Source organism: Eutrigla gurnardus, assembly GCF_963514095.1.
Source record: "Eutrigla gurnardus genome assembly, chromosome: 1".
NCBI classification, from domain to species: domain Eukaryota; kingdom Metazoa; phylum Chordata; class Actinopteri; order Perciformes; family Triglidae; genus Eutrigla; species Eutrigla gurnardus.
In genome coordinates, this window is record NC_139915.1 from 16,614,827 (window position 1) to 16,629,285 (window position 14,459).

At 41.8% G+C, this 14,459-nt stretch overlaps 1 protein-coding gene across 4 annotated transcripts in view; it reads right to left on the reverse strand.

The window, feature by feature from the left end:
• Positions 1–14,459, reverse strand: part of LOC311011727 (protein MTSS 2-like) — a 76,287-nt gene that overhangs the window by 44,380 nt on the left and 17,448 nt on the right. For all 4 annotated transcript variants that reach the window (XM_084006839.1, XM_084006838.1, XM_084006837.1 and 1 more), the window contains exons 2-3: positions 7,266–7,327; positions 6,374–6,447 (exon numbers count right to left, since the gene is read on the reverse strand). In XM_084006839.1, the coding sequence (XP_083862965.1) occupies positions 6,374–6,447; positions 7,266–7,327 (136 nt within the window). The remainder of the gene's footprint in view (positions 1–6,373; positions 6,448–7,265; positions 7,328–14,459) is intronic.

Below are 14,459 nucleotides of genomic sequence, written 5' to 3' on the forward strand. Positions count from 1 at the left end.
ATCTGCATATGAATGCTAATACATGTTAAAAAAAGACGAGATAGTCGATGGATTCTAAGATTTGCTGTCAGCAAATGTTCCACCTCTTTTGCTCTCCAGATGGACTGATCGACTTTTTACCTACATGCAGAAGTAGTAAACATAACAGATTAACCTTAAAGTAAGTGGGGATATGGGGTTGTAGCTGAGGTCCGTATCCACAGCGACAGCACAGGCCTGCCGTTGAAGACCCCCTCACAATCCCCCACAACAGTGCTCTGTCCCCTTTTTATGTCTTTATTGCTCGCTACACTCCTCTCTGTCTTTTCATACAGCCATCACTTCATTTCTCAGAGATCTGGAACAATCCTCCAGTGTTGCTCCGCATCATTTACACAACTGTCATTCTCCTCAAATATGCTGTTCTCTATTTGCAGGAAATCAATGTGCTCTTATTTATGTGCTGTGTGTAGAAGTTTAAAACAATAAACTGTTCTCAAATTCAAATTCCCACCTAGGTTAACCTCCTGTTAACGCATGAGACCACGGTCAAGATCACTGGCAGCCTCGGTGGTGTCACACCAATAGTATTATTAGTGGCCATGTTTCACAAAATCAAGACCACATTTCTCATAAACTTCATTGCTTCCTGCCCCCCGGCTCCCTTCCTTTGGCTTCACCGGAGAAGATAAACATGGTGGAAATGAGTTTTCCAGCCTATTTTCTCTCCTTCCCACCATGCAGTTGTTTCTTGTTTAGTAGGAAGACAATCACTCTCGTTCCTTTTATGTTCAGTTGGACCAGCATGTGGATGAGAAGGTGTGAATGTGTGAATGATGACATGTAGTGTAAAGCGCTTTGAGAGGTCAGAAGAATATACAAGTGCTGTTTAAACCATAACAGTGAAACATATATCACCACTTGGTTCCTGCTTTTGTGCCAACAGTAGAATACTGTCAGATTTACTTGCCTCAGGTTGGCCATGACCTTACCTGCAAAGTCTTTTCATCTAATTTCATCCAATAAAGGAAATGTCCGTTTCCATTGAGAGAAAACATTAACAAGAGAGGTCGGAGGGTTGATCATGTCCTCATAAGCAGTATTTGACAAAGCTAGAAAAGTGGTTGAAAATGTTCTTGCACATTTTATAGTAATTTCAAGAAAAAACATGTTTTTTTCTAACCAAGTAGTGATGCTGCCTCAAACTAACTATGTCGTTTTCTTTTGTCTAATGAAAGTCTAATGAATGAAAAGAGGGTTGTCTCTGTGTGTGTGTGTGTGTGAGAGAGAGAGAGAGAGAGAGAGAGAGAGAGAGAGAGAGAGAGAGAGAGAGAGAGAGAGAATGATGATCTGATAGTACAGAATGTCTGGTGTTTTTATTGCCAGGCTGCTTGGCTGCTGAATGCAAGTTTTGCACACACACACACACACACACACATACATACACACACGCACACACAGTGGAGCTTTACAGCTGGTCCTTTTTGCCAAGTGTACATAGTGAGAATCCTGGGATTGACATTGGTTTCACTGTTACTACTGCAGAGAGAGTGTGAAGAGACGAGGGGGAGGAAGGGATATAACGAGATGCATCACCTTCATCATCATCACCATCATCATCACCATCATCATCATCATCATCATAGACAGTACTATTATCATTATGGGAATAGAGAGGGGAATTGATGAGTAAAATAATAATAAAAAAAGACAAAAAAGCAGTACACAGTGATTTTCTACAGACAATAAAACCTAAAAAACACTTAAAAATGACACATACACACACACACACACACACACACACACACACACACACACACACACACACACACACACACACACAGATAGGACCTCCGAGCATTGGCTATCCCTGGTGTGAATTTAACATATTTAAAGCTGAATCCTGTAAGTTATTTTAATCCAAATATACAGTATTTATATAAGCAGCAGCTTGTGATCTTCTTACCAAAGATTTGTACAAATGATCAGGAGGACTTCATTAAGCTTAATACTTGTTGCAACACAATGTGGGACTGTGGGTGCTCTGCTGTTAAAGTTTGAAACAAATTAACTCAGCGAGACCGTTAAATCGTGGCTGGTTCAAATGTAACAGCAGCAGGATTTGGACACGCTCTCTTTCATGTGGTTTTCAGATATTTGTAATTCCTCAGACTGTTTCCAGCATGGACAAAAGTGACGACTAATACATTTAAAATGTCTAAACAATCAACAAACAAACAAAGTTTATCTGTATGACAGACTGTGTGTCTCCTCACTGATACTGAAACACAAGTTGATAAAATGGTGTCAAATGGACAAGCTACACACAGACACACACACGCACACACACACACTAGGGCTGGGCGATTTATCGCTTTTATATCGAAATTGGATTTATTTGTTGACGATGTTAAAGAAATTAAAATCGATTTTTCCTTTAACTTGGGTAAAAACCACGGTATTTTACTGCTGTTTCTCGGCTCCCATCCCTTCTGCTCCATTCCCCTCCCCCTCCCTCCACTAGTTCTCTGACAATGTCAACAAGGCAGCGTGCGTGGAAAACAGCGAGGGTTTACTTCCTAAAAAAGGCCCCGTCACCTCAGTCGTATGGAAATAGTTCAGGTTTACAGCAGCTGACCAAGAGCAAACGCGTGTACGCTGTAAACTCTGTTTTAATGCAGTGGCAACAAAAGGCAGTGCCACAACTAACCTGTTCCAGCACCTTAAATGTAAGCACGCAGCCGAGTGGGAGCAGTGTGTTGCCCTGCAATCTGCTGCGAAGGATAACGATAGCCTCAAAACATAAAGAAGCAGGTAACGTTAGCTGCTTCATTTGCAATATGGTACCCCATATGAAACGAAAAGGGTAAAATATTGGAAGGACGTCATCATGTATGATTTTATTTATATTTTTCATGCAAATATGTTTGGTTTTGTTTGCAAAATTTTATTCAGGGATGCTATACATTTGTTTTCCTCCCTAGAGGCAGTGAAGCACTTTATTTTACAAACAGGGAAAGCTAATTTTGCACTTTATTAATTTTCTTTGTTTAAGAGAGTAGAGCAACCCTTTATTTATATTTTACAAATGAGCTATGGTGAAACTGAAAGTTTGGCAATTTATTCCTTGTAGCGAAATTCATGTTCAGTCACTCAATAAAAACAATTGAAATAGTTATTTTGTCTTTAGTAGTTTTTAAAAAAATCGATTAAAATCGAAAATTGGATCTGGTATAAAAAAAATCTGGGATTTTATTTTTAGTCCATATCGCCCAGCCCTAACACACACACACACACACAGTCCCTCTGGGGAAAGTGAATGTTTGACGATGTGGAGAACACATCTGAAAGTGCACTCAAATTCACCCCTCACCAAGGAATTCTCAAACACTTGCACACTCACTCCTTACCCACTTGGTTAAATCTCTCACACACACTAACACAAGCACAGGAAAAACAGTTTTTCTCACCCTCCATGCTGCCTACTTTATCAGTTTGGGAAGGCAACTGAATATGTGGTGTCTAAACCTCAGGGACCAGCAGAAAGCCAGGCAATGCCATGATCTAGCACGAGTGCCGGCTAGTCTCTAGTTCCAGTCGGTACATACATCTTGTTTGCCTGTGCTCTGAATAACTTTGCATCTACCTGTCCCCTTTTTGAAATAAGGTGTATCAAGTAGACTTCTGCTGCATTCCAGAACTCGTATGTTTCCGACTTCCTACTCAGGGCAAAACCATCTATGATGGCTTCAAGAAGAAGCAGTGGTCTTACGTGACACAACAATGGAATTGCACATTGCAAATAACCTCTAGGTCTATTTTTTATTTGGATTTTGGAAGAATTGTTCACAGAACAGTAGTTTATAGAATAATGTAAAAAATGAACATTTTACTTGAACAAATACCTATAAATAGTAAAACCAGAGAAATTGATATTGTTGCAGTGGTCTCTTAATTTTATTCGAGAGCTGTATAATATTCTAATATCCAGCTGATGAAAACACTTTGGTTCACATAAAACGTCGTTGACACACTGTATGGAAACACAGCCAACGCAGGCTCATAAATGGGAGCCTCGGTACAAGAGCAGAGCTCAGGGTCATCAGTACCCTTTAGGTTTCACACACATACACAAGCTGCAATAAGTGGCACATTGATGTAGCACATGGCAGGAAGACAGAGAGCATCATTATTGGTGCCATCTTCTGTCTAACATCCATTTAACAAATCTATGACACTGAGAAAGAGCTGCGATTGTACAGCAATCTGACAAAAGGAGCCCAGCAGGAATGACTCATCAGTTCAGAAAGTACAAAGAGCCTCTGATGCACAGACTCCATCTCCATGCCAACATCATTTTTGCTATACTTGTGCGTCTCTATGTGTGTGGCAGCGTTGGTAGTTGCATAATGAGCTGACAGAGCTTGTTGATTTCCTGTCTGGCCTATAAAAGCAGCACGAGCCTCTTCCTGTATCCTCTGCCCCACCTGGGGCCACACACAAACACACAAACTCACACACACACACACACACACACACACACACACACACACACACACACACACACACACACACACACACACACACACAGCAGCAGCATCACATACACTGGCTTATAGCTGCACCCAATCAGTCACAACAGGAGGAGAAATTTCATGTGTTACAGCCACAGTTTTTCTCTCTTCCCTCAGTGGGGCTATAATGTTCAGATAGCCTCCACTGGGCCGTGAGTGTTTCTCTGACCCTCTCAAACCACGCTCTGTTTAAACGAGCGCCCAGCTTGTAGCCCACGCAGGGAATATCAAGAGTGTCAAGCCAAAGACCCAAAGTAGAATCCATTGACCATAATTGTAGGAAGGTCAGTGACTTTTCTTTGGCTGAGTGTAGCACATAACACATTGCCACAATGTCATCATAGCTTAATGATGGACATTTTAAGTATTTAGAAATATAGCCACTTGCTAAATACTAAGGTGAAGGCACATTTATATGCTGCGATAGAGTATATCTAGTACGATTCTTTACACAAAGTTAGCTCAACAGGTAGTGAGCCTTGAAGTGTGAGTGTACCAGAACATCAACTGGCACTGCAGGCTAAAAGCCTGACGATAACACAGTTTTTATGAAAAGACAGTGTTCTAGATTTTTATGCTTCTGACATTGTCCTTCATGAAGATATGACAGACTTCTAGCTGCTACCCCAAAACACTGGTATCTGCACCCAAAAACCAAGTGCCCAAAACGTGCATTCTTCCTAATGGCCAGCAGGGGGGTGACTCCTTTGGTGTCATAGAGAAGTCTGATTGCATAGAAGTCTATGAGAAAAGTACCCTAATTCTCACTACAAATTTCAGTAAACATTATCAACATGTGTTTGTGGTCTCAATCACTAGTTTCAAGTCTTCTTTTATACAGCATGATGTTCATTTAGTAAAATATGGTCCCGTTTAGAATCAATAAGACCAAAAAGCAGGGAGTGATTTAGGGGCTAACACTCTTGGGATCGACAGGTTAAAGCCTCTCACAGTGTGTTTTCAGTTCATGACATAATTGTCACATTCTGGTTGCCTAAAAATGTCTTACAAATAAAAAAGTTGGCGATGACCAAAAACCAAGATGGCTACAGCCAAACGTAGTCCACAAACCAATGGGTGGCGTCACGGTGACTACATTCACTTATGTTGCTTGCAACACACTAGAAAGGAAAACGAATTGTGCTATTGCACTGTAAAGTAAAACTAAATATCGTGCTGCACAAATTGCTTTTTATGACCTCACCAAGACACTTCGGTAATTTCTTCTCTCTGTAAACAATGCAGTGCAACTGCTTTGAAGTTTCAGGACAAAGTGTACCTTTGGGCTGGTGGAAACACTTTCACCAGAAAAAGGAACATTTAGCAGGCTGCTTGATAATATCTTAACAACGTAATCCATCCATCGCTTATTCTGTATTCAGGGTCGCGGGGGGGCTGTAGTCGATCCCAGCTGACATTGGGTGAAGGCAGGGTACACCCTGGACAGGGCTGACATGTAGAGACACAGACAGGTAACTAGTCCATCACAGGGCTGACATGTAGAGACAGACAGGGTGCCAGTCTATCGTAGGGCTGACAGACAACCATTCATACATTTAGGGCATTTAGAAGACGCTTCTGTCCAAACACCTACAGGCAATTTAGAGTCATCAATGAACTTACTACACCACCACCACCCCTTTATAACGTAATGAGATTCCTAATGGTGCTCTCATGTGAAAAGCAAAACACAACACAGAATTGGCAAAGGGACACATACAAGCTTGCAATTCTCTCCTTGACACACACACACACACACACACACACACACACACACACACACACACACACACACAGTGGAGCTTTACAGCTGGTCCTACCTCTAGTGTTGGTCGCCATGTCTGCCACCTTCTGAAAGGCATCCAGAAAGGCTACAGCAGCCAGAACAGTGGTTCTAGATGAACAGAAAGCTCTCATTATTGAAGATAAAATGCTATTATAATTAGAACTTGCATATTCAATGGTCAGGTTTAGCATATTTGATTGGGTCAATGCATTTGAAAACAGTGAATTTGATCTGTTAGTAGTATGTTGCTATATCCAGTTGAAATCAGTGTTATCCACATATTTAGCCCTGCCCACACCTACAGGAAAAACAGAGAAAAAAAGAATAGTCTTTCCGATGAACCAGTTCTTTGAACCGGGTTAATTAACTGAGTCTGTGGAATCGGGTGTCAGCAGCAAATGAGTTGGCTCTTTGTTAAATGTAGAACGTTTTCCTTTTGTTGTCTGTCCCAGAAGTGGCAATACATAGCCTACGCTATTGCCCATCTTGTTCTATGATGTTTAACATGGCTGGTACCAGCAGGTTTTGAACCAATCCAAGTCAGTACCGTGCCGAACAAGTGCTGCGATGACTCAGACCATAAAATCAACCAATCCCATAAACTCAGAGTGCTGCAATCAACTGATCCCATAAGCTATTGTGAGGTTTTAGTGCAGTCAATGAAGTGCTGAATATTACTTTGTAATATATAAATCAACTGTATTTGTATAAACAGAGCAGGAGGGACACACAAATCAAAATCAAATGGCCTGGTCTTAAAGCTACGACCGCCCGGACCATCTGGTTTGTCAGTATCAGCCAACAGAAAAGAAACACATTCAAATGCAGCATAACCTATTCTGTGGTTATGTTTTGCCAGCAGTCAAGTAAACAGTGTTACATGTTGGAAAGACTTGTTATTTTGCTATGTTGTTAAAGACACTTACCGGAGCTGGGAATGCAGCTTGGTGGCCTTGGCGCTGAAGTCCTCCCACACAGGATAGGAGCACTGGCAACACACAGACAGCAATACATATTAACATTCACAGATATGACTTATTGATTAGTAAGGTATCTGAAGTAGGTTTACTCTCATACTGTACTAAAGTACAAGTGAGGTACTTGTACTGATATGAGTATATCCTTTTATGCCACTTCATACTTCAAATCAAATCAAAGGCAAATATTGTCGTTTTACCTCCACTACATTGTTCAGACTATTATTATTAGTGGATTTGGAGATTAAGATTTGAACATGATACATTGTTATTAAACTGCAATATTAATTTGTTAAAATGTATAAATCCAATCAGTTACTGTAGGCAACACATTGATCGGTCAATGGATGTGTAGATCAATAGTCTTCCTCCAACCAAAAATCTATCCGTTTGTAACTTGGCTGCGATGCTTGAGCCTCACTGTGCAGAACGACGTACATGTTGACTTTGTTCATTATGCAATTTACACAAATGTGGTGTTGAAACCTGAAGCCTGGAATGAGAATACAAACTGAGAATCAACTTTACAGTGAAGTAGGAGATGTCTTGTGTCCAGCAACTTCCATTCGTTTTGGAGTGAGACAGAGGTAGTAGATGTTTTTATCGAAACAACCATAGTCTGGAGGAGATGACTTTTCTGTTTGCTGCTGCCTTTCAGTAAACAATATAACATATGAATTGCTTATACTGCACTGTAACTTCTATTCCTTTTATATTCTTGGTTTTATTTCATTTTTTTTATTTGATTTGCTTGTGCTTAATTCTTCGTTACATTTTAATCAACCAGTTGGTGATGAAGTCATTTCCTGATAGTTTTGTAATAAGTGACATTTTTTCTCTACATGTCGGCCCTGTGATAGACTGGTTACCTGTCTGTCTCTATGCCAGCCCTGCGATAAACTGGTTACCTGTCTGTCTCTACATGTAGGCCCTGTGATAGACGGGTTACCTGTCTGTCTCTACATGTCAGCCCTGTGATAGTCAGGTTACCTGTCTGTCTCTACATGTCAGCCCTGTGATAGACTGGTTACCTGTCTGTCTCTACATGTCAGCCCTGTGATATACTGGTTACCTGTCTGTCTCTACATGTCAGCCCTGTGATATACTGGTTACCTATCTGTCTCTACATGTCAGCCCTGAGATAGACGGGTTACCTGTCTGTCTCTACATGTCAGCCCTGTGATATACTGGTTACCTGTCTGTCTCTACATGTCAGCCCTGAGATAGACGGGTTACTTGTCTGTCTCTACATGTCAGCCCTGTGATCAACTGGTTACCTGTCTGTCTCTACATGTCAGCCCTGTGATCAACTGGTTACCTGGTGTACCCTACCTTCGCCCAATGTCAGCTCCCCCCCTCCCCCCAAGCGGTGGATGGATGGATGGATGAAACAGTTAATGGCTAATTGTAAATAAAAATAATAACCACAACAATGACTCATTTTTTATTAATCCTCGTTTTATAACCAAATACAGACATTTCTGCAGCTCTCACTTCTCCTGTACCTCTCCCTGCAGGTTTATAATGCACCTCTTTCCTTTTTAGCATCATGTCATTAATCCAATCCCCTATTCTCTTTCCACCACGCAGCCCCCTCCCTCCTCACTCCAATATTCGGCACAATGGGTCTCCCCCATTTTCACCCTATCTCCACCTTTTCCTCCATCTCCATAACCAGCAGCCACCCCTCCTCTGCTCCCCATGCAGCCATCTAATCCGTCTACCGAAACACATTCATATACAGAGATCAATTGACAGCCACGCTGGCATCCGGCGGCATCAAAGGCTCTGACTGGAGCAGCCAGCATCGCGAAACAGAATTCAGAGCTGAAGCTGTGTCTCTAATGGATGCTGCTCCCCCATCATCCTGCCAGCCTTCCTGCAGACTGCTCGATCACACACCGCCAGCCTCACATATTACATTACACTTGATCTAGGTTAACCTATCACCCGGTTAAATGCGTGTGAGTTGTGAGCAATGGGGCGGGTCGCTTGTGTTTACATCAGAACATCCTTAGAGGAAGAGAAAGACACGGGAAATGTGGCATTAGGAAGAAAATGGAAACTTAAGGAACTGCAAAGAAGAATGAAAAATAAAATAAAAGGACAGCAGGAAGGAAGTGTGTGCCTGTGCTGGGGGGGGGGGGGGGGGGGCATCCTGTCATGATGTCAGACGGGCACACAGAGTAAGGGCTCTTTGATCTGGCCTGTTTGATGTGGCTTAATTTGGTCTGAAATCACAGTCCTATTTCCCCTTGGTACCGAAATCTACCCCTCCACCATCCAACATCCAAACACACACACATTTAGCAGGATCCCTCCTCTTCCAGGCTGTTTGAAGTGCCCCTCACACACACACACATATGCACTCATACAAACACACACAAATAGACCTGCATCTCATTAACATATCTCAGGGCATTCTAATCCACTTAAAGAGCCTGGTGGCGAGTGACCAAGCGATGATTGAGTGCGTATGTTAGTGTGTGATTGCTTCTTCCCTTTCCATGCAGGTCCTCCCCCACTCACACTGACATCAAGTAGCTGACATAACCTGGCTTTCACTCCTTCTGTCAAGAAATAAATGGTACATTTTTATGAATAAATGTTATTAGCCGCCATTAACAAGGACAATTTCCAACAAGCCTGAAGGTGTGTTGAGGCAGGTAGCGAAGGACGGTTCCACCTTGCATTATTTCTCTAGCCTGTTTATTAACTAGGCTGGACAGCCATTAGTTGTAAGCTGGCAGGCAGCACCGGTCTGGATTTGTGTTCAGGTCACATTGTGGCTTCACCAGAAATCACCTATTTTCCTCCAGTTTCTCTTTTATCCTCACATCTCCCTACGTAATGAAGCTCAACATTCTTACACTAACCAGTTAGTTTTATTCATGATATTTTTACTGCTCAGACACATGCCCTGGACTTTAATTAAATGATGAGAAACCAAACTCCCAAATTAAAATTAAAATCACTAAGTGTTAAATTCTCATATAGATAGATTATTGACAGTTAACCAGAGGAAGCCTTTAACTTTCTAAGAATGTCCAATCAAAGTCATTGTCATTGAGAGATTAGATGCTAGTGGAACAGAGGCCAGCCAACGTACATACTACGTACTTATTTTAACCTAACAACTTCCAATTGAAATAAATGTGTTTAAAATGTATGGTGAGTGACATGAAATGAGACTGCGATGATACAGAATGTTCACTCGTGGTGCACAGCACAAATACAGCTCTTAGACATTTGATAACTTTCTTTGATGGCACTTTAAAGATCTTGCGTGGAGAAATGACAAATCACAAAGACAGGGCCTATCTGTCCAACATCAAAGCTCTGCATTGTGGATCCATCACACGCTCCAAAAATGTGTCTGTGAGTGTTTGTCACGACCAGAAAGCTCGAAGACCCGCGACCAGAAACCAGTGCTCTCACATGATGGTCGGACATTGACTATCACGCACAATTCATCTGTGTGTGAGACACAGAGCAGGAGACAGGGAGTGTGAGAAAAAGCTCTTGGATTGTATACTATTACATCACCATTTCCTGTGTCACCGAAAAAAGTCAGCAGGGCATGCATGCACACACACACACACACACACACGCACCTGATTCATCCCTGTGTAATCGCAGCTAAAAATATCCTCCCTGCTTTTTCCATTTAATTTTAAATACAAAGCACTCAGTGTATTTTGTCTTAGATTCATGGGATGAAATTAGGGAATTTCCAGCTTTGTACACTTCAACTTGATTCTTCACTTTTAATCATCCTTTCTACCCTTCCTTCCTGTATGCTACCTCCCATTCAGGCTGCTGACATCAGAGATCTGGCTTCTATTTCACCCATGAATCTTAAAGTTGGAGAGCGATCAGCATGCTGCATTTGGACAGGACAATGGATCCCCGACCCGTAAGACATGGGTGGCGCCTGGCAGCGTTAGTCCTGACCTCAGACACAGTGTAAGACTCCTTCCTTCCTTCCTCTCTTCCAGTGGCAGTCCATGCTCTTTACAGCACTGTGATTGATTTTATTTCCTTTCCTTCACCCCTCTTTCACCCCACAATCGCTCCCTCGCTCCTGTGTCCCGTCCCCTCTAGATGCTCTTAGTGGTTTTGAATAAAAAGCTTTATCAGCTCTGATCCACAGTTAATGATCACTGGCAATCAGCAATTGACCCTTTGACTGTTTTTGCTTGCATATGACTCCCATTACTTTCAGACTTACGGCGTAGTCACATGTCTCAGCAGGGAATGTAAACTCCAGAATAGGTTCCCAGTGGAACTATAGATCTACAACAGTTCATATGGGAAGAGGTTTAATGCACTTTAAATGCACTTTATGTGTTATTCTTTCTGCTCACACAGGTTTTTTTTAATGCCAACTTGTTATTTACTGATGCTTGGCCAGGTCACTTGGCATCACTTTCTTATGCACTGGGTAGCGCAGCTCCTATGCTACTCCATTATAGTCACAGTAAACGCTTGGTCAGGCTTAAGTAAAATGCATTTACTTGGGTTGAGGGACAAATATCATGTTTGGGATGAAAATACATATGAAAACTTAAACACCATAACATAACGTAACTTGAAAACCACTCAAAACACTTCGGGACACGAACAGCGGCCTCCTGGTTTAAAGTCCTGATTTTGTTGACCTATTAACCTTTTTTGGTCTTACTATGATGTCATAACACAGCATATTCTCTGAGTGTCTAATAATAAAGCAGATGGGTTAGTTGAACGCCTGGTGTGTCTTATACACCAAAGGTTGCCTCGTGCATTGGTATCAGAAGCCAAGGTGCTTGACAAAGCATTGGTATTTGATGTCCTTGGAATGAGAACATGCTGTTAATTGCCTGACCTGCCTGACCCTTGAAGAAGAAAGAGTGCGCTTCCCCTTTAAAATGTCTTTGTGGCTAATTTTTCCTGTAGTAATGTAAGTCAGTTACAAAGTTAATGAGTTGCTCTGATTCAAGAGATTGTCCCTGATTGGCTACAGTCAGCAGGTGAAAGGGTATAAAAGGTCATGGAAGACAGCAAATTGGTTGGTCTTTGTTTGACGCCCCGGGAAAATAGATGTCCAGTGTTTTCTTTACTGGATGGGTTTTTCCTCATACATTTCTTACAGAGAAGCCAAAGTGATAAACCTAATGAGTTTCTGTGGTTCATCTCCACCAGTGATCTGGTGTTGTGCTTGTGTTTAATAGGCAGGATTCAAAACATAGCTAATGGAAAAATGCTAATGGTAAAATGGCAACTAGCAGGTGTGAGAGTGACACAGCTGTAAGTCGACTCGCATACATACAAACTCGTGATGATGTATTTATTGGGTTGATGTGGAAAAACAGCAAGTTCGCCCCTGGATGCGTCCATCACTGGTGATTGGTTGGGTCACAACGCCTGATCGGGCTGCTGTAGTTGTTTGCATTTTGGTAAATATGAGAGAAAAGAAGAAAGATCTGTTTGCACCGTCACCAGGAGCTGACAGACAACAATCACCTGGAATTAGTGATGTCCAAATGAAGCTTCGTGAAGCATTTTCTTTATTTTCTGAGCCCAATAGATGGCGCTCTCTGTTCAACAAAGGGTTGAAAGCAATGGAAATATATCGGACATCAACCCTTTGTTGAACAGAGAGCGCCATCTATTGGGCTCAGAAAATAAAGAAAATGCTTCACGAAGCTTCATTTGGACATCACTACCTGGAATATTTCTGATGCTGAAGAAAACATCAACATATGGTTATGGGGCAAGATCTGATCAGTTATCAGGATCGTCAGTTGTATATGATTTCTAAGCAGATTCTTGGACGTTTATCTGCAATCAGCTAATCGGATCTTTCATTTTTTTGGTGTGTTTACACATAAAAGGTAGGCAAACTGTGCATTGCCCTCCACTTGATCCCTGCCTTAAATCCAACAGTGTACAGGGAGCCTTCCATCTTTCCCGATCCCTCCGATAACAATCACTGACTCTGAGCAATACATCAACTATTTTTACCCTCTTCTCCTTACAGTCTTTCTTACAGTAATCCTTCGTTTCATCTGGTCCTGAAGCTGGACTCTGGGGTGCTGTCAACAGACCTCTGGCCTAGTTCTCAGAGCACCACCAGTCTACCCAGTCTGCCCAGCACTCCATTGAGAGCTCCACTCCACCACCACTCACTACAGTGGATGAGAAGCTTACTGTCTCCTCTTGTTCTTTTGTTCCCTTTGTTTCCCCCACAGCAAGACAGAAAAACAGAGGAAATCCAGCAAGGGAGACAGAGGGAGGGAGAGGACGGGTGGAGGCAGGCAGAGAGGGATGGAAGGATTAGCCCTTTTTTTGTATAATAGAGCCAATTCTCTTGTTAAAAGAGAAATGTAAGAAGCAAACAAAGGGGACTAATTTCACAGTGACTCATATGCATAATCAACTGACTGGGAGTTTTCAAAAAAAGAATCACACTCATTTTTATCAAGGGGTGGGATGGATGTATAACAGGACAGATCAAAATGCCACATTTCAAGGCATTGAATATTGGGCCTGGAAACTACACTTTGATGACACTAAATCTGAATCTCTTTTCCTACTTGGTTGTGTCTAAATAATTCCTATAGCACCTACTGGACAACACTGATTTGCTGTTAGACTCCTTCCTGTCACTTTGCTTTAAAGTTAAATGGATTTTCTTGACCCTGCAAACATCTCCTTGAGATTTGGCATATAATCGCTACCCTAGTTTCACAGTTAAATCAGTAAAATGTCAAATTATTCTTCAGCCTAAGGCATTTCTGTCTACAAGATTCATGAATATACATTCATATGTTTGATGACATGTTCTGCTGACAGAGGACACTCCCCTAAATAGAAAAAATGTCAGCATTGGTTGTTCTTTGATCAATATTTAAGGGAGAAAAAGCATAAAATAAAAGCGTTATTAAACCCTTTTGTGTAACACAAAAGAGGGAAAAACATCTGACTTGACTGATTCCCCACAGCACCGAGGTGGCGAACCTTTTTCACTCCAATCTTGTGAAACTACAGCAGCGAGGTCAGTGGCCCCCGGGTCAAACTATGACGCTCTACATGACCATAGTCATGGCCAGATTAAAAGAGGAAGTCAGGTGATGTAGCTTAAAGAGTGATAAAGCCAGA